At 35.2% G+C, this 20,109-nt stretch overlaps 1 protein-coding gene across 1 annotated transcript in view; it reads right to left on the bottom strand.

Annotated features, from left to right (window-relative positions):
* Nucleotides 1–1,160: 1,160 nt before the first annotated feature.
* LOC128021321 (probable flavin-containing monoamine oxidase A) overlaps nucleotides 1,161–20,109 on the bottom strand; it is a 34,646-nt gene continuing 15,697 nt past the window's right edge. The window contains exons 8-12 of the mRNA XM_052608432.1: nucleotides 17,981–18,081; nucleotides 16,568–16,726; nucleotides 11,593–11,679; nucleotides 7,522–7,622; nucleotides 1,161–1,678 (exon numbers count right to left, since the gene is read on the bottom strand). Of these exons, the coding sequence (XP_052464392.1) occupies nucleotides 1,387–1,678; nucleotides 7,522–7,622; nucleotides 11,593–11,679; nucleotides 16,568–16,726; nucleotides 17,981–18,081 (740 nt within the window). The 3' untranslated portion in view covers nucleotides 1,161–1,386. The remainder of the gene's footprint in view (nucleotides 1,679–7,521; nucleotides 7,623–11,592; nucleotides 11,680–16,567; nucleotides 16,727–17,980; nucleotides 18,082–20,109) is intronic.

Raw genomic sequence — 20,109 nt, 5'->3', positions numbered from 1 at the left:
AATTACTCATCCTCTTGTCGTTCCAGCAGCATCACATGCATGCATCGTGGTATTGCTGTAAACACACGTCAAATAATGACATGGAAGTCCTTTTGTTTTCTTTGCACAGAAAAAAATACTTTCATGGCTTCTTAAAATTGAGGTTAAACCACTGATGGTCTATTTTAACCATGTTCTTACTACCTTTCTGGTCCATAAAATGTTTCAGTTGCGCTGCTGTCTATGCAGGGTCAGAATGCTCTCAAAAATATCTTCATTTGTGTTCTGAAGATGAACGAAGGCCTTACAGGTTTGGACATTAGGGTGGGTAATTAATTATTGAATTTTTATTTTTGGGTGTATAACAGATTGTAAATGTATTCACTTGCTAACGTAGTGCATTTCCATCTTATAATTTGCATGAACGCAGGTGAACATGAACAAACCTAACCATTAACAATAAGCAGTCTGTAAAGAACATGCAGTACCCAAAATGTGATAAGTGAGTATACAGAGTGAATATTAGTGTCAAGACTTATTAATGTTGATATTGTATAATGATACTGTTTCTGGGATATTAAATATTCTATGTTAAAACATTCAGTAATGTTGGTTTCAGATTAAATGTCTGGTCTATTACAGTTGGACACATTTTCACTGACCATATTATTGTTATTAACTAAAATGATATGGCATTGTGCCTCTATGCATAATGAGAGCCATTAAACTCATTTGACATGTTCAAAAAGTCCTTGACAATAATGAGTGCCCAACGTGCTATATTTTTCTAAAAACAAAAGAGATTCTCATGGAGTTGAAAGGAAGAGTTTAACGTAGCACACTGTGTGTTTGCTTCACTTCTTCTGTGCTTTGATGTTTCATATTCCCTTCACATAACGCATATATTTACAATTCTAAAAGCAAATTAGAAAATCAAATATTTAAATGTCACAAGTCAGCTTCCTTATTAAGTCCAAGATACAACAAGTGATTATACTATAATAATGTTTGATTTTAGAATACTGATAATTAAACTTAACAACTGATTAATGATTTTATATTCACATTTTCTTTGCATGCACGATTAAAAAAAAAAAAATTATAATAATGTCTGCGTAAACGTTCAGCTCAAACTTGCTGTGCATCTGAAATGCTTCTTTCCTCTTTGGCTGACATCTCCAAGCCCTCTTATTTCACCTTCCCACCAACCATCTGGCTCTATTCTGGTATGCAACTTTTCATTATACCAATAAAATCCCACTTTTTTGTCCATTTGAAAATTCTGTTTCATTCAGAAATGCATTGTAAGGAAATGTAAAATGTGTCAGTTTGACATGAATCTGTAAATTACTGTTATTTTAGCTGTGCATTTTAAGGCACAATGGCTAAGTGCTGCTGATAATTATTTTAAAACCATTCAAATCCCCGTTCTGGTTTGGCCAAAAGGTAGGCTGTCACCAGAGCAGCCGCTGTCATTACCACCCCAAAGAGGTAATAACACTTAGACGATGAACACTTTGAATTCTTTCTTGGGTCACTGCGTTTCAGGGAAGCTCGTACTGCGTCCAGTTCCTCCTGGGACAGAGAAGAAGGACACATCTGAGCCAGGACCTCCATAGCTGCCCGCTGACCGGCCTGAATTGCTCCATTAATGTATCCACACCATTGGGTGGCCGTCTCTGTGCCGGCCCAATGAATCCTGACAAAAGAGATGGACATTTAAGAGACAAGACAATGAAGCATTAATCATGTTTAAAGTGTTTAATCAAGTCTTACTACTTCCTGTATCCTTTGAAACCACTATGACTGAGTAAAAAGACCCAGGATGTGGAAAATGTCAAGGTGACTGGTAATATAAAAACTTTGTATTTCTAATTGATGCTTGTCAAAATGAATAATGGCTATATAAGTTAACTAAATCTAACTTTGTGCTAATAGCAGTCATGAGTCTTTAGGTTTGTCATTGAACACATAAAGGTCTTAGATAAACTTTATAATACACACACACACACACACACACACACAATTATTAATAGCTTGGCTGTCAATCAAAATAATAATAATAAATGTTATCATTTAAAACAAATGTATGTAGGGTTAAATAATAGTTTATGCATTTAGCAGACTCTTTTATTAAAGTGATTTACAAAAAAAATAATAATAATAATAAAACAGATCAGAAAACCTCCAGAAGATAATGCACTCATGTCTGCTGTGAATTTAACAAAAATAACTTTTTAATTGGGGTTCTCAAAAAAAAAAAAAAAAAAAAAAAAAAAAAAACCTTATTGCTGCATTCAACAACATGCTCCATGCAAGGCTGTTTCCCATCCACCACGCAGTTTAGCCTTCATGCATTATGGATGCGTGGACATTCGTGAAACCCTGAGGGACGTCCTTTACCCACAATGCTTTTCACCTATGCTCTTTGTGTGTGTGAATCACTAAGACATAAAAGAGGTCTGTTTTCTTTTCCAACCTTCTATAGCATGCAAGATATGTTCTTCTAACTCTAGAAATACTACATCAAAAGCAGCCAGCATAAAATCAGTCTGGTCCTGCAGCTTTCAAACTTTTCTGGCTAAGTATCACCTTCAATCAAAATCTGGACATCAGAAGTACCACCGAGTCATTACTCCCATCAGGGTTATTATATTTAATTTACTTTTAAATCATAAAAATCATTTGTTACTTGAAATAAAGTAGTAACTAAAACAGTACATTTATTAAAAATATATATGGATGATAAGAGCTATTCTCTATTTTTATTTAAGCTCCATTAGATGAGGCATGTTCGACACATTTTCTTGCCGTTTACTGTTGCTGTCAGGAACTGTTTTTAGCGCAAGAACAGCATTTAACGAACTTATTATTTAAATATAAAAATGAAAGTAAATAGGTATTTAAGGGGTCGCACTGTGATCCTTACATAGAGTCAAGATATACTTTTTCATCAGAAAAAAAAAAACATCAAATTAAACAGGACACATGTATGGTGGAAAATAAATTAAAGCTGTAGTACACTTTTATTTTTTTTTGTCTTTGACACACACACGCACACAGATATATATATATATATATATATATATATACAGTATTGTTCAAAATAATAGCAGTACAATGTGACTAACCAGAATAATCAAGGTTTTTCGTATATTTTTTTATTGCTACGTGGCAAACAAGTTACCAGTAGGTTCAGTAGATTCTCAGAAAACAAATGAGACCCAGCATTCATGATATGCACGCTCTTAAGGCTGTGCAATTGGGCAATTAGTTGAATTAGTTGAAAGGGGTGTGTTCAAAAAAATAGCAGTGTGGCATTCAATCACTGAGGTCATCAATTTTGTGAAGAAACAGGTGTGAATCAGGTGGCCCCTATTTAAGGATGAAGCCAACACTTGTTGAACATGCATTTGAAAGCTGAGGAAAATGGGTCGTTCAAGACATTGTTCAGAAGAACAGCGTACTTTGATTAAAAAGTTGATTAGAGAGGGGAAAACCTATAAAGAGGTGCAAAAAATGATAGGCTGTTCAGCTAAAATGATCTCCAATGCCTTAAAATGGAGAGCAAAACCAGAGAGACGTGGAAGAAAACGGAAGACAACCATCAAAATGGATAGAAGAATAACCAGAATGGCAAAGGCTCAGCCAATGATCACCTCCAGGATGATCAAAGACAGTCTGGAGTTACCTGTAAGTACTGTGACAGTTAGAAGACGTCTGTGTGAAGCTAATCTATTTTCAAGAATCCCCCGCAAAGTCCCTCTGTTAAAAAAAAGGCATGTGCAGAAGAGGTTACAATTTGCCAAAGAACACATCAACTGGCCTAAAGAGAAATGGAGGAACATTTTGTGGACTGATGAGAGTAAAATTGTTCTTTTTGGGTCCAAGGGCCACAGGCAGTTTGTGAGACGACCCCCAAACTCTGAATTCAAGCCACAGTACACAGTGAAGACAGTGAAGCATGGAGGTGCAAGCATCATGATATGGGCATGTTTCTCCTACTATGGTGTTGGGCCTATTTATCGCATACCAGGGATCATGGATCAGTTTGCATATGTTAAAATACTTGAAGAGGTCATGTTGCCCTATGCTGAAGAGGACATGCCCTTGAAATGGTTGTTTCAACAAGACAATGACCCAAAACACACTAGTAAACGGGCAAAGTCTTGGTTCCAAACCAACAAAATTAATGTTATGGAGTGGCCAGCCCAATCTCCAGACCTTAATCCAATTGAGAACTTGTGGGGTGATATCAAAAATGCTGTTTCTGAAGCAAAACCAAGAAATGAGAATGAATTGTGGAATGTTGTTAAAGAATCATGGAGTGGAATAACAGCTGAGAGGTGCCACAAGTTGGTTGACTCCATGCCACACAGATGTCAAGCAGTTTTAAAAAACTGTGGTCATACAACTAAATATTAGTTTAGTGATTCACAGGATTGCTAAATCCCAGAAAAAAAAAATGTTTGTACAAAATAGTTTTGAGTTTGTACAGTCAAAGGAAGACACTGCTATTTTTTTGAACACACCCCTTTCAACTAATTGCCCAATTGCACAGCCTTAAGAGCGTGCATATCATGAATGCTGGGTCTTGTTTGTTTTCTGACAATCTACTGAACCTACTGGTAACTTGTTTGCCACGTAGCAATAAAAAATATACTAAAAACCTTGATTATTCTGGTTAGTCACATTGTACTGCTATTATTTTGAACAAAACTGTATATCAAGCATTAAAAAATAAAAAATAAATAAAAGTGTAATACAGGTTTACGTTTTAATTTGTTTTTTTTTCTGGTCCTAGAATCTGATTGGTTGGGAGGAGCTCAATATTCTATTGATGATAGAGCTCCAACCTTTTCACACCATTTGCGGTATTTCAAAGCAACTGTCATGGCAGATTCCCAAATCAACCATCATTTTATAAAAAATGATGTTTTTGTCGCAAAATGTAGTTTTAAGAGTTTTTTTAGGTGAGACTTTTGTTAAGAAAAAGATAACTATTTGGATATTTGTTTCAGTGTTTTCAGAGATGTGAGCTCTAGGGCGTCGGCAGCCTCACCATCTTCTGGAATTTGTCGCTGGCTCTGATGTCTCTATACTGGTTAAACATGAGATAGAATTCATTTTGGGTAAATCCAATAAACAGTCTTTGGTCTCATTAATTTATTATTTGTTACAGAGCAAATAGTAGAGTGCAAAATCTCAATGTTATATGTTACGTAACTTCAGTGCAGTATATCAGAGCGCTACCTTTGTACTTTTGACTTAATTGCCTCGAAACGTTTATGATCTCAGCTTTCAAACCTTGTAAATTTTATCACAAAATTCAAACGATAAATGCCGTTTTGATGCTCTTGAATGTGGAGTGACAGATCGCTGTAGTTCAAGCTTTATCCACTTTAATACAAGTTACAAATTCATTCATGTTAAATAAACATGAAAGAACATTAGAAGGTACTGTATGTTGCAAGATATAGTGAAACTTACTGAAATGCCTTGTGTAATCCCTCGATCAGCATTTCAACCGAAAGATGGCAAATAAAACCGCTTGTGAGCAAATATGTCAATTAATGTTACATTTACTTCAGGAGCATTTTCTAATGTTTACAGTTTGATAGTTAACTATAAAAGTTATATATAACTTTATATTTTACTGTGAATTATACATTGATGTTTGAATAAATCTGAAAAGTTTTTATGAAAACTATGCAAAATTGAGTTGTATACAAACATTTTTATTTTATTTTTATCAGCTGAGAAAGATGTATTCATAAAATTCATGAAGCAGAACTCTTTATTTAGAGTTATTTGCACTAAATTAACATGTTAAATTGACAGATGTGATTTTAAAGTATTAAAGTTCTACAAAACCGTTTCATGTACTACAATGTACTACAAAACTCTTTTGAGACGTCTTGACTGAGATACGTGAGCTCATGTGCTAGCGAACCAGTCATTAATTCATGCTTATGTGCTTTTAATTATTCACATATAACAAAAATCATTAACATTTTCAGAAGCTACAGTGAGGAAGAATGGATGGAGATTTAATGCATGAAAGAGTCTTGTAGCATCCGAGAGATCAAGAGCTTCAAGATCTCGTCTGTTTTCAAGTGGGTCAAGGACAGATTACAGCCTACCTTCCGGATCGGCCACACAGGTATCAGACAAAATGGGAAGTCTGTACATGTCTCAACCACCTTTATATGATGAACTCATTCCTCTCCCTATGGATTTATTTCAATTATGGAAATTTCTCCTCCATTCCAGCCACAGCACACTCTCGCTTTCTCTCTTGCACGCTCTTTCTGTATGTTCTCCTTGGGTGAGCATTAGTTCAGCCCTGTCAATTGCTTAACCAGGCCATTTCAAATAGCCTTTGAGGCGTTTTCCCCTGAGAGCGCTGTCCTTTGACATCTAGTCATGGATTCGGATATGCATTTGCACTGTGAGGTAAAATCTGCATTTATGTATTTCTCTCATGTTTATCTTTATAAACTTTGAAAGCAATAGTTCACCCAAAAATGAACACCGTCAGTTTACTCATGTTATTCCAAACATGTATGTTATAGTTTTTTGCAAAAGTAAATTAATAATTTTAAAGGGCTCATATAATGCGATTACAATTTTTCCTTTCTCTTTGTAGTGTTACAATCTCTCGGTGCATAAAAGTTAAGCGTCAACCAAGCCCTCCTAAAACGGCTCGTTCTAACACGCCCCCACATGTCTACGTCACGATGTGAGAAGATTTGCATAACGCCGCCCAAATGTTCACGCAAAGAAGGCGTTACTTTTATTCTCGGTGATGGCATTGCCACCATGTCGAGGAGATGTTGTGTGTTTTGTTGTGAAAGCGAAAAATACTTTGTTATATTCAAATAGTATTACAATTAGTTTTGTTGTCAGGACACTTATTATTATTGACATCAAGTAATAAATATTATTATTAAATATATTATTACAATTAGTAACAGGGACTGATAAATATTACAATTTATATAACAATTTATTAAATAATTATTACAATTTATTTGGTGCCTGGACTACTATAAATATTATTATTACTATTTATTGGTCTAGGCACCACAAAAAAAAATGCTCTGATCACAACTAAAATGAACCAAAATGAGATGTGAGCCACTTGGAACCGTATTTTTATTTACTTAGTTTTTTCACTCCACGACATAGAAGTAATCTACATGACCTGTGCTCTGTATTTAAAGTCATGAGAATTTGAGCTTTAATATAGTCTTGAAGTTGAATGGGCTACTCTAATGCTTTTTTGAAGCTTGACAGCTATGGTCACACTATGAGTAGCCGTGGTACTGGGAAAAATAAAACTCCTTTTGTGTTCCGTCGAAAAATACCACTGGGGTTTGTAAAAACATGAGGTTAAATGCATGTTTTTAAGTGTCAGCTGTTTTTTGTGTGTGAACCACACATTGAAGGACAGAGAATGTGGTGAAATGAGACACGGGGGCTCTGAAATAGGCTTTGTTGAACATAAAGGGATTTGGCCAGTGAAGTGTACTGGTTTACCTGCCGAAGGGCTTTCGAAGACTCGGGTGGTAATATGTTAGCATCCCAGGGGTCATTACATTCACAGGACAGCCTCCACTCCACTCTTCTTTTGCCCAGTCCTGAAAACACAACACAACAATTAACATTTTGCAGCAGTCAGTGTCATTGAAAACTTTAATTTCGGGCTAATAAATGATCTAGGATACATTTGCACTCTGTTGTTGTGATGCGGCTTGTCCTTTATTTCCCAAGAGAGACAGCTTTAATATGCAGGTGCTATTTGCATTGATACTGACAGAACTTTTAAATCTCTGGCAGACAACATTTGGCAGACTGTCGTCTTGTTTCTCTTCACAAAGAGCAGGTTATTTTTATATTACTGCAGCTTCAAATCATCACAAACTCCCTGCAACCACCTCAATGAATTCTGTGTGGATTCGGCTAAATGTTCCCTTTAATTCATGTTCAAACTAAATAAAAAAAAGGTCTAGAAGTTGTTTATAATTAAATTTAATTTAATGAAGAATTATTCATTATTCATGTCATTATTCATCATTAGAGCCCTGTAGCCCTGATGGTCTTAAATAGGCATCTTTATTAATGTTGAATGTTCTTAAATGCGCCTGTAGATTTTATGAAGGCACTTGAAGGAAAACCCTTAAACTCTCCAAGCCTCTCAGAATGATTTGCATGTTAATAATGCATTTTTGGATGATTATATTAAAATGCAGCTGTTTCATCTCAAGCAGCTCTCTTGGTAGTATGCTTCAACAAAAAAAAAATGTTAACACCATTAGAGTTAACCATTATTAGCTTAAAACAGCTGAAAAATTAAAACTTGATGATACCTCCACACCACAATGTGCAAAAATTACATATTGTCTGTTCACTTTATAAATTTAAAATCTGGAACATACAATACATAACCGACATGAATTCAATAAATAAATAAGCAAAAACTAAACGAACAGATGTAGTTGGCGATGGGCCCTTCAACATTGTCCAATTCAGTTAATGCCAAAAGCCTTTAGTAAAAAAAGACTGCTTGAGTTAATGAATAAGACTGAACACAGTTTCAACAGAGAAATGCAGTGCATTATTTGTTGGAGAATTATGATGCAGGATATGTTAATTAAACAATGGAGAATATTTCAATATTTCTCTGATTTATAATTTTTTATTAAAAATACAGTTGGACATAAATATAAATATAAAAAAATGGAATATCATTAGGCCACTGGTCTTCATACTTCATTCATTATTTAAAGCCTCTAAGACTTAAAGGTGCTGTAGGGAACTTTTGTAAAAAAAAAAATATTTTTTACATATTTATTAAACCTGTCATTATGTCCTGACAGTAGAATATGAGACAGATAATCTGTGAAAAAAATCAAGCTCCTCTGGCTCCTCCCAGTGCTCCTATTGCCATTTGCAGAAACCCCATCGCTCCCGGTAAAAAATAACCAATCAGAGCTGCGGTCCGTAACTTTGTTTGTGTTCAAAATGTAGAAAAATGTATATAATAAGCGAGTACACCATGAATCCATTTTCCAAACCGTGTTTTTGGCTTGTCCTGAATCACTAGGGTGCACCTATAATAAGTGTTTATATTCGGACTATTTTAGATTGCTTCGGGGGTACCGCGGGGTACCTTTGTGATTCTTCATAGACATAAACAGAGAGAAGTAGTTCCGGCTACGATGTTCTTCCGCAAGACGCAAGCAGTTCTGTTTATTAACCGCTAGAGCGTCAAAAGTTCCCTACCGCAGCTTTAATTAAATGAATAAGAATAAGAGCGCAATAATTGTCATATGTAGAATTTTAAAACTACAAGTGTATGTTATTATAGCAGATAACAGTAATGGGGTGATCAAAATATAATGAACTAATGTAACTGTGCTCTTGTGTTTATTTACTTTAATTTTTAGTTTAGTGGATTGAACTTCTGTTGTAAAAAGCTTTTAGATTGTAATGTTAGAATGTAATGCGAATTTAGCCCATTTTTTTGCACATAATAGATAGTATAGCCTACTTTTACTATATTTGTTTTCATTGCCTTTAATATAAACATAGTTTTATCGGACAACATTGGGCAGGCTGTATAATAAATAAAAATAAATCCTAATAGAAAATACTGATAAATATACTGTATATCGCATTTCAGCCAAAAAATACAGATATATAATTTTTGGCCACATCGCCCAGCCCTTCTCTAAGGGCAGAAATAATTTTCTTCAGCTCCTTCAGACTATATGGATGTAACACCATGGATATTTTTGAGTTGAAGCACCTCTGCTTTTCACAATGCACCATAAGCCTCTTCTTCACTCTGGGTAATTCTCTACTTGAAAAGGTACAGGTAGTGTATTTCCTTTCTCAGTTGCAGCTCATTGAAACTGGCCTTGCCATCAGTAGTCCCATCATCCTCTCCCGCTCTCTCTATCCACAGGCCACAGAGTTGCTTAAGGCTATTCCCTCTTTTCACTTACAGTGCTAAAGTGGCCTGACATCCCTTTCACACCAAGGTGGTAAAATGTTAACTTACTGTTGAAGCTGATTGCTGAACCAATGTGCCCGTTTGTCAATCTAAATTACACCTTCTGTATGGTCTATGGCACCATTTTACTGCTCAGGGGGAAATAAATTCCCATTTCTTTTATGAAATGGTGCATTTCAGGCACAGTGAATGACTGGTTCTCAGCTTTGGTCAATGGGGAATAGCGGTGGCCGCAGAGATTTCCATTTCAGTTGACGCTCGTGGTGAGTGTCACACGGAGGCTTGTCAGAGTCATACAGGAGACTGGACAGAGGTGATGAACTCTAGCAGGTCTTAATAGGTTTCATGCCTGATTCTAGACAATGTGGGTTATTTTCATATGCTGACTCAGTCAGTGGGAACAGGAACTGTAAACTGAGAGCTTTGACATTTGGACCTATTCAAGACTAAAAGATGCTTTCACTGCCACTCTTTCGTCCATACATTTTCCAAACCACTTGTACAGGCCGGCATGTATCAATAACTGGTAGAACTGAGTTCAAATAAAATGACATCACACTGGTTCGGGTGTAAATTAAACAAATAAACTGCACCCCCCGGAGGAAATCAAAATGAAGGAATGAGGGAGTTAAAAATACCTACGCTTAGCAGAAGCAAGTTTTACAAACTGCATATGAATCGTTTCTGCAGCTCTGTCTGAATGACATTTGTAATATCATTTCCAAAAATGGAAACCACCCATTAATTGGTCCATGCTGTTGACTGCCTGAGGTTCAGTTCATAAACGCATAAAATACTTGTTTTGCCATCTAAATGAAATTGTATTCCATGGATACATTTGCAATAGAGTTGGGATAATATGTTGTTGAATTGAGTTTATTCAAATTAAAATCTGTTGAACCCCATCTTTAAAAAGTCAGGTTAATCCTACCTTAGCAGCTGCTGTCGTCTGCCATTTTTTTGTAGTTTTTACGGCATAATTTAACAATGTATTTAAACAAAAGCAGAATTTAGAATTATTTGCAATGTTACAACTCAATCCATAACTCTTAAGAATACTATCTGATTCATTTTAACCAATTTATGAGCACATCTGACTGAAAATCACATTGTTTATTGTGTCCAGCTAATTTCTATGGGTTGTTCTGTAGTCTGAGTTATCTTAGTTAACAAAAATGACCAAAGTGGATGGGGTTAGCTAAGAACCAATTAATATTTATTAAAGCAGCATATTTTTCTTGAAATGAATAATGCTGTAAAAAAATAAAATACCCATGATTTCTCCAGAATCAAACATTAATATAAGTTAGTCAGCCAGCTGCAGAGAAAAACCTCCAAAGACACAGTGGTGTCCTTAAAATGACCTAAAATTAAAAAGTTAGTGTCTGCCTGAGTCTACTGTTGTGTTTAACAACGCAAGCCACCATAAAATATTTTTCTGCATAATTTTCCGATTTCCCCCAGCACTGTTTTCCCGTACACTCCAGGTGCTCCTGGCTGCTACTAAATAAAGCTGAAGCAAAGGGATTCGCAAGGCAATGACTATACTTTCTGTGACTCACCGCACGAATTGGCTGTTATTCGCCACATACCTTTTCTTCGTAGTGAATGTAGGTGGACGCCTCCGGACCAAGGTACTTCACCAGGCTGGAGATCACAGCATCTCTTCTCTCCTCCATCTAAAATGAGCACAAAAACCTTTGTTTATCATCATATCACAAAAAGTATAATTATGCGCAACAACACCCTTAGCCACCACCCAACATAAACATTCAATAATATGATGTCAAAACTGTTCCATTTATATATTTCAGCACAATTAACTGTAATGCAATTAACTGTTAATACACTGGTTATTTGTTTAATGACATATGAGGGACCCCTGATGGCCTTATGTTGCATCATTCACCTTTAACAGTCAATTGTGATGCTTGCAAACTCACAGTGTGCCGCGAATCGGTCCGTTTTAAACAAAAAGATGGAAGACAGACGTTTTCTCATGCTGAGAGATGTATTTGTCTGGGAAATATCCTTTATGGTGTAAAACAAATGACAGCAGATGAGAACAGTTCCTATTTTCTGTTTTTCTTTGAGCTCCATAAGATGGGGCATGTCGTTTGCTGTTTACTGTTGCTGTCAGGAACTATTATTTAGTTAAGAAAAGTAACATCAATCTATACATTTTTGGCTTTAATATTTTATTGTGTGGTAAGTTTTCTTAAAGCAATCAGTATTAAAATTGTGCTGTGTTGTGAATGAGTCACGGCTGAAGGGCGTTTTTAATCACGACGCGAAGTGGGCCTTTTATACCTTATTGCCTCCATAAAGACGTACTTATGTCTTACTTAAAAGGGTCAAAAAAGAACCCTTTGTTTTTAAGAAAAATTAAGTACATTAGTAAATTTAGAAATACAAATTTAAACTATAGTACATTTTCAATTAATTGCAAATAACGTCTCCAAAAACATTACTTATGCTCTTCTAAAGTATATATAATAAGTATTATTTTTCAACTTATGCTAATCTGTAGTTCTCTTTCACAAGGGTGAGATCCGGGCTGGGTCTGGTTCTCCAACCTCCATCGATCTGAATAACTCAATTTCCTTTTTGGTCTCTGTTCTCCATGAGTTATGGGTAGAAAGTGGCCGGGCTGCGCACCCTTGCCGTTACTATGCCAGCGAGTGACAGATGTTAAGGGAATGTATAAAACCCTGCATCTGCATGTTGCGCACACTTCTACTTGAACCGAGTGTCCAGGGCAATAACTCATCCTACAGTTATGGCTTCGCACCAGGTATGGGGCTGGGCGGCAGAGGAACCATCTGCGGGGGGGGTTTATAAAAGTGCTCCATAAGGAGTTGGGAGCGCTAGCCACCATCTCTAATGCCTAGCCATAAAACAAACCGCACAAAATTACACTTCATGTCCACACTTCAAACCTTGCCAGCTCATTCATGTGAAGGTAATGTCAAGTAACAGCAGAAAGCACAGGGCTCGGGTGTATTGCGCTGTCAGTCTGAATTCATAACACAAATGCTTTGCAGAGTACATGACTCTTCATTTTACGGATATGGTGATAAATGGGTATTTCAACATAAAATACTGCCAAATGCAAATTAGTAATGTTGTATTAGCAAATGAGAATCAGACTGGCTTGTCCACCTGATTCAGTATGAATGAAGCAACCATAAACTCCCTCTTGTCTATAATGCATGACTGCAGTTTTATCATAAGAAGCGAGATGGAAATGTGTTTATCAGACCAGTTTATCTCAAAGAGGGAGTTCTGGTCTCGCTTGGTTTTCATGGATTTTAGCTATAGGCGAGCTTTTTTCTGCATGCACGATGTGTGGCCATCTTTGTTTGATTGAGCGTCTAGTGACAGATAAATCAATAGTCTGCCACATTATCAGTCAAGAAAAGACTCTTTGAAGACTCAGAGCTGGAAATATTTGTTATCCCAAGATAACACTTTCAGTTTAATGCCGTACCAAAGACATTTCTAATCCCTAGTCTGATATTGCTTGTTTACAGACAATCTGGTTGCCGAAAGACTATCTTAGACTACCATACAAGTATTATTTATACTATTACAGACTTCATATTTTGAATTAGCTTTTGTATTTTCAGTTTCCATTTAGTTTTAGTAACTCTGTTACATGCTTTTGTCGTTAGCTTTTGTTTAATTATTTATATATAGCGTCAATAGCTTTATTTTTATTTCAGTTGTAGTCATTTTAGTTAGGGGTGTGCATGGATAGTGATATAGTCAAATATTCAATGTGCAATAATTATTCGAAAAATAAAAACACTATTCGAATTTCACTAAAATGTTGCTTTGCTGGCCATAAATGTAGAGAATCACGCAAACTAAAACTAAAACTAACTATGCACTGGGTGGCACTGTAAAAAATACATTTGTAACTGAAAAACTGGTTGACCAATAAAGTGTTGCTAGTTTAGCTACAATAAGTGGTCAAAGTACGTTAATCCCTAGATGCTGTAATTGGGATCAAAAGACCTTTAAAATGTACAGTAGTTGTGCAGTCTGACAAAAAAGTAATATTACATCATTTTTTGGGGAAATAATATTATTATTAATTGCCTAACCTCTCATTTATTATAATGCATGTTTTTGAAGGCTCTTAAGAGCATGAAATGAACTTTGAAATGGGAATGCTAACAGTTGTCTCCACATATTATAGACCACATCAAGTAAGGCTAGATGAAGAAAACCAGAACATGTGCTTTCAAAACACAAAAAGGATACACTTCAATCTTTATTTTTTTAAGTTTAACGGCAGATTTTTGCTCCTTTCCTTAACAAAATAAATATCTTATTAGTAATAGTAGTAGTATCTTAATAGTAATGATTTCTTAGTTTCTTTCTTTGATGATACACACCTTCGGCACTGTTTGTAGAGCAGGCTGCAATATTAATAATATAAAAATTTTTGGTCTCTTAGAAGTTCACATTTCACAGAAGCTTGTGTTGACAGATGCAGATGTAAATGTGTGTTCATTATCAAATAACTGTAACAACCAAATTTTTATATAGGGAAATGTTATTATTCAGACTGTACAAGTTTTATTAAAATTAACAATTGTTCTTCAATAGTAGCATACGTTTAGATCATGATAACCAGTTAAAACCACACATATAGCACCTCAATGCCATGGTAAAAATGTATCTTTATGCTTTGTAGCTTCTTCTATGAAAAACAGTACTCTACATGCATTTATGTATTAAAATGTCTTGTTATCGTTTTATTTAGGATAATTATATCACAATAATTATCATTATCCTTTTATTGAACAGCCCTTGACTGTTATGCTCTTCAAAGGCGTTTTTGAGCAACTAAATGTCTATATATATATATATATATATATATATATATATATATATATATATTAGTGCTGTCAAAATTAGCGCGTTAACGCATTCGATTAATTTGAAATATTTAACGCGTTAAAAAAAAATAACGCAATTAACGCGGTTGCAGTTTTTTTTTATTTCCAGTTGTGGCCTATGTGTGTTCAACGTGCAAAGAAATATGGATAAGACCAAGGAAGGACTTTTAGACGGAAAGTTTCAGTATAAAACTCTGCCGGGTTACTCTTCAGTCTGCCACAAGAAACATTACTCTTCATTTAGTCTGCCACAAGAAACAGCAACATTAAAATCATGAACTCAAATGTCATTTAAAAAAAAACAAAAAAAACAATGACTGTAACAGTGCGTAAATCAGACCTTTCTGTAACGCTAACGTTAATAAGCTTAAATGAAAATAACGAAATAATTGTGTAGCGGAGTATTTTTTGTACACAGTGCCGCGAACTGTCAATCACTCCTGTGCGCGTGCATCACTGTCCTCCTCAGCTGCAGCAACTTGCGCTCTCTCTCTTCATCAAGCTTTAAAACAAAAAGGGGACGAAAAGATCATATTGTCTTTGTGCATAGGCTATAGATTAATTAGATAAATGAATATCTAAATTTGTGCCTTGCCGTCTATTGTATTTTTTTTTGAACTTAGAAAAAAGATGCTGCAGCCAATGAGCAGCCAGCGGGGGCTGCAGGACGACTCAACCTCCGCAGACAGTTTTTATTGTTTATCAGACAATAAATACTCAAGATTTTGCTTTAGTATAACTCACAACGAGTTTCACACACCTTCTCCGGCCACGATGAGTTGTTGACACTTAACAGTGGGAAAAGCGACACATGCGCTATTCACTTGTGTAACTTAAGGGTGAATGGGTAATGTAGTTTCTGCTCTGGGTGGGATGAATTAGGAAGCTTGCATTGTGAAGGGCGCTCTGAAAATCGGCAGTGCAGGTAAAAGATTAAAACCTCTATTAAAACAGATGTCCAAATGAGCGTACCGGCTCACTTAAAGCACTGGCAATGACTATACTTTGGAATTTTTTTGCAGTCCACTAAGAATTCAACATGGAAATCATTTTTGTTTTTTATTGGCATTGATTGTTTTGAAATTCAAATGGTACTTACATGCCTGTGTTTTTATTTCTGTAATAAATATGGCTTTCAAGCCAACAGTTAATTTGGAGGATATTGATGATTTATTGCAGGTATGCTGTTAACATGAGAAAATCTGTGTTACAAGTTAAACAAAAATTCCAATAAACAATCATATTTTGAATTTAAATAGTTTCTTTGTCTTGAGTTTACATTAATTATTTACATTTTACATTTACATATCCAAAAAGTTTCAGTCTTTTAATTGCGATTAATCGCGATTAATCGCGATTAATTTTACAAAATTGTGCGATTAATTAGTTAATTTTTTTTAATCGATTGACAGCACTAATATATATATATATATATATATATATATATATATATATATATATATATATATATTCACCTCTTGACTCATTGTCTCAGTATTCCCTGAAAAGTGTGAAACTGAGAATAGACCTGACATATTAAACGTCCTTCTCTCTATCTCGCACTCCCTCTTTCCATTTCTCACTCCAGTACGGCTTGCTATGTTATTAAAATACATCACTCTCTTTCCAAAACTCATTCTCTCTATCTGTCTCTCACCTCTTTGTCGCACCAGTCACGGGCCTGTACTCCAGTGATGAACCCCACCAGCGCAGGACTGCCTCTGGGGCTGGTGGCATCAAATGTGACGCTTAAAGGACAGTCCTCAGAGGGACGCACCACGATTTCCCCCGAGAAACCTCTCTGCTTCCAAAAGGCCTGTGAAGTCAGATCAAAAAACAGCCTTGAAAATGAAAAGCATTCTTTCTTTATTAAAAGAGCGCAGCGCTATGCTGAAACTGACATTATCTGCATAAATGTCAACTGTTTTTCCATAAATGTGAATATTAAATTGAAGCTCTATGATCAGTTCTATACAATATCTGCATAATTATTATCAATCAAACGTCATGCCCTTTCAAACCAAGGGGCAACATGACTCCTTCAGATAGCGATTTATGTTAAACAGGTTTGGCATTATATGAGGGTTAATAAATGATGACAGAATATTACTTTTTTTGGTGAACTATCCCTTTAAGTTGAACTGTTCTATTAGACTAAAATATCAAACACTCTAACGCATATAAATGACTAATTTGTTGTTAAAAAGCATTTTGTTTTTCCAGAAAAAAAAATTGTGCATGCTGTTTCTCCCATTAAGCCTATTAAATGAAATAACAAAATAAGTGATGTATTACAAAGTTCAAAATTCATAAATGTGTAAATATATGCAGTTAAAGATAATAATAAAAGATTAAAACACATTTTAAAAGATTACAACACATAAAGATATTAAAGCGCATAAAAGATACTCACCTGAAACATTTACGATTATTTGTTACTCTGAAATAAAACTTACTCTAGAGTTACTTGGTTATTACATTTAAATTAAACAAAATGTGTGCATTTAGCAGACACTTTTATCCAAAGTGACTTACAGTGCATTCAGGCTATCAATTTTTACCTATCATGTGTTCCCGGGGGAATCGAACCCCAATGCTCTACCAATTGAGGAACAATTAAAAAATATAACACAAACATTTTACATTAATGCAACTGTAATATTTAGATGCAACTCTAGGGAGTGATTTTTGTGTCTGTTTTAGTTCAAATTTAAAAAAAGAAATAGCCTGAACTTATCATTACTTTCAACATGTTATGCACAAGTTGTAAGTGAATGAAACCCATTATCTTATATAATATATTCGAAAACATCTTTCACAGCTAACAAACAAATCTTAGCCTCTACTTAAGGTCTCCAGTCAGTGCAGAGCCAATATATTAACTTATAGTGAGGGCTTATAAGGAATATGCTAGACAGAGCACTAGGAGGCAGCTCTCCATGCCTCTGCTCGTTTTAACTTCATTATAGAGTTTAATGCAATAGAGATGTAGGGGAAGTGTGGGGGAACTGTGCTGGGAAAGCCGCTAAGCTGGCTTTTGGTAATGGGATGGGTTATGCGTGTTACTCACAGTGGGGTAAGTGACGATAAACTTTGTCATGTGGCCAATGGGCAGGCACTGGGTGAGGTGCTGACGCTCCACTGGCAGGGCAGGCTCGTAACGGATCTGGGCTGAAAGAGAGGGCATAGTCGGTGTGCCACTGATTTAAATAAGAGCCATTTAATGCTAGAAAAGAACAGTGGAACGATACTGACATTCAATGGGAAAGACAGTTCTGTTGTTACATTTGCTAGACCCCATTTCTCTAAACTTGGGTCACTTTTTCAAAAGAGAACATTTGGGAACACTGTGTAATGTTATCTGTTGTCAGTGTTTTTAAGGCATTGTTTTATGAGTGATAAGGTGTGTTTGTTTGTTAACAACTTTTGCTAGTAATATGAAATAATGACGTGATTTGAGACTAATGTACTGTTATGGTACATTGGGTGCATTATATTTACAGACTTTTGTTAGAGTGTACATTTTAATACAGCCTCAGAATCAAGAACATGCATACAACACCTTAAAATTATGCTTATATAGGCAGCTCACTAGGTTTTAGAACAGAGCGAATGTCTCACTGACACTCACTTGATAGGGGATTATGGGATACTTTATTGCTGTTAGAGGACAGGACTGAAAAGAAATGCATGTTTTAAAGAGAAATTGAAAACAGCAAATGGATTAAAAGATATGGAAGGGGAAAATAGTGAGAAGAGGAACGCAGACATGAAGAATATGGTATAGAATAACTCATAGGTCTCAGATCATCCTTTGGTATTGATTCAGGTGGCTATACCTTCTAATCAAGCAGCACTTTGGCAAATTGGATGTAATACCCCAATGACTAGCTCTCCATGAAATTGCCAATATATTAAAGAATCCTTTGATTTAACACTACTACTTTGTTTTCCTAAAAGCCGTAATTAAGGGTTAGCCCATTTTGCGAGTGTAAGTGTAGGGTATCCAATAACTTTATGTGCAGCCCTCAGGGCCATCTCTACGCCTGAGTAACACAAACAGTGCCAGAAGGGACACTGACCTCATTTTTGACGAGACAGCCTTCTGGCGACAAGCCAACATGTCAGCTAGCCTTTTGGAGAGCGAGGCACACAAATAAATTGTTGTTTGCTGCCCAGTTGATCACTTGAAATTAAAATGCTTAAACTATAACAGTAAAAACCTTATGGAAATAATATACTTTAAAAGAACATACTTAAGGACGAACTGAACTGAGTGTTTTTGGAGACGAATATAATGGAAATGAAAATGTATTATAATTTAAATTTAAATTTAAAGCAATTCGTTCTTAAAACGTGCTTTTTTAGTTTCACTTAAGTATGGCTTATGTATACCTATATATGTAATTACTTTAATTGTCTTTGAAAATTTTCGGTCACATATTTAAAAATATATATTACATTTTTAATTACATGAACTTTAAATGTAATATTGAATGGCACACTACAGTTGAAATTCTAATAGCGCTTAGCGTTTTTGTACGTTAGTAAACACATCAAAATAACTGGACTTTTGCATGACAAAGAATTAAGTGTACTTAAGTTGGTTAAGAAATACTTTATTCAACAATTTCTTCTCTTCCATTCTTCTTTTCCATGCTATATATATATATATATATATATATATATATATATATATATATATATATATATTAGAAATATTTGTGAAACATAATGCAATCAAAATATATTTTTCTGATTGCCATCGCTTAACAAAATTACACACGTAGCGCTTCTCTGCATCGCTTGTCCTGTTTGATTTTTCAGTGTCTGGACAGAGACGTTAATTAACGTTAATTAATTAATAGCTGATTAAAGTCTTGAAGTACTTCAATACCCACAATTTTCAAGAAAAATCCACCAATCAGAGAACTTGAGTGTATGAACATGCACAATAAGCTGATCAAATAAAACATGTAACACATGAAACATGAGTTGTTGTTTTTTTTTTCTTCCCAGTCTTGATGCCAAAATGTAAATGGACGACTAGTTCATTCCCTCAATATGTTATGATGTATACAGTTATACACTTCCCCATTTTCCTGTTTTTAAATTATTTTTACAGTCAAATGTTTTAATGTTGTTATTCATTTGGGAACTGGCCAGTAATTTTTCTAGCTTTACACTGTTCATTGAAGA

This window comes from Carassius gibelio, chromosome A10 (assembly GCF_023724105.1).
Source record: "Carassius gibelio isolate Cgi1373 ecotype wild population from Czech Republic chromosome A10, carGib1.2-hapl.c, whole genome shotgun sequence".
Classification (NCBI taxonomy): domain Eukaryota; kingdom Metazoa; phylum Chordata; class Actinopteri; order Cypriniformes; family Cyprinidae; genus Carassius; species Carassius gibelio.
Note: the sequence above shows the minus strand (reverse complement) of the source record. Positions and strands in the feature narration are given on the sequence as shown.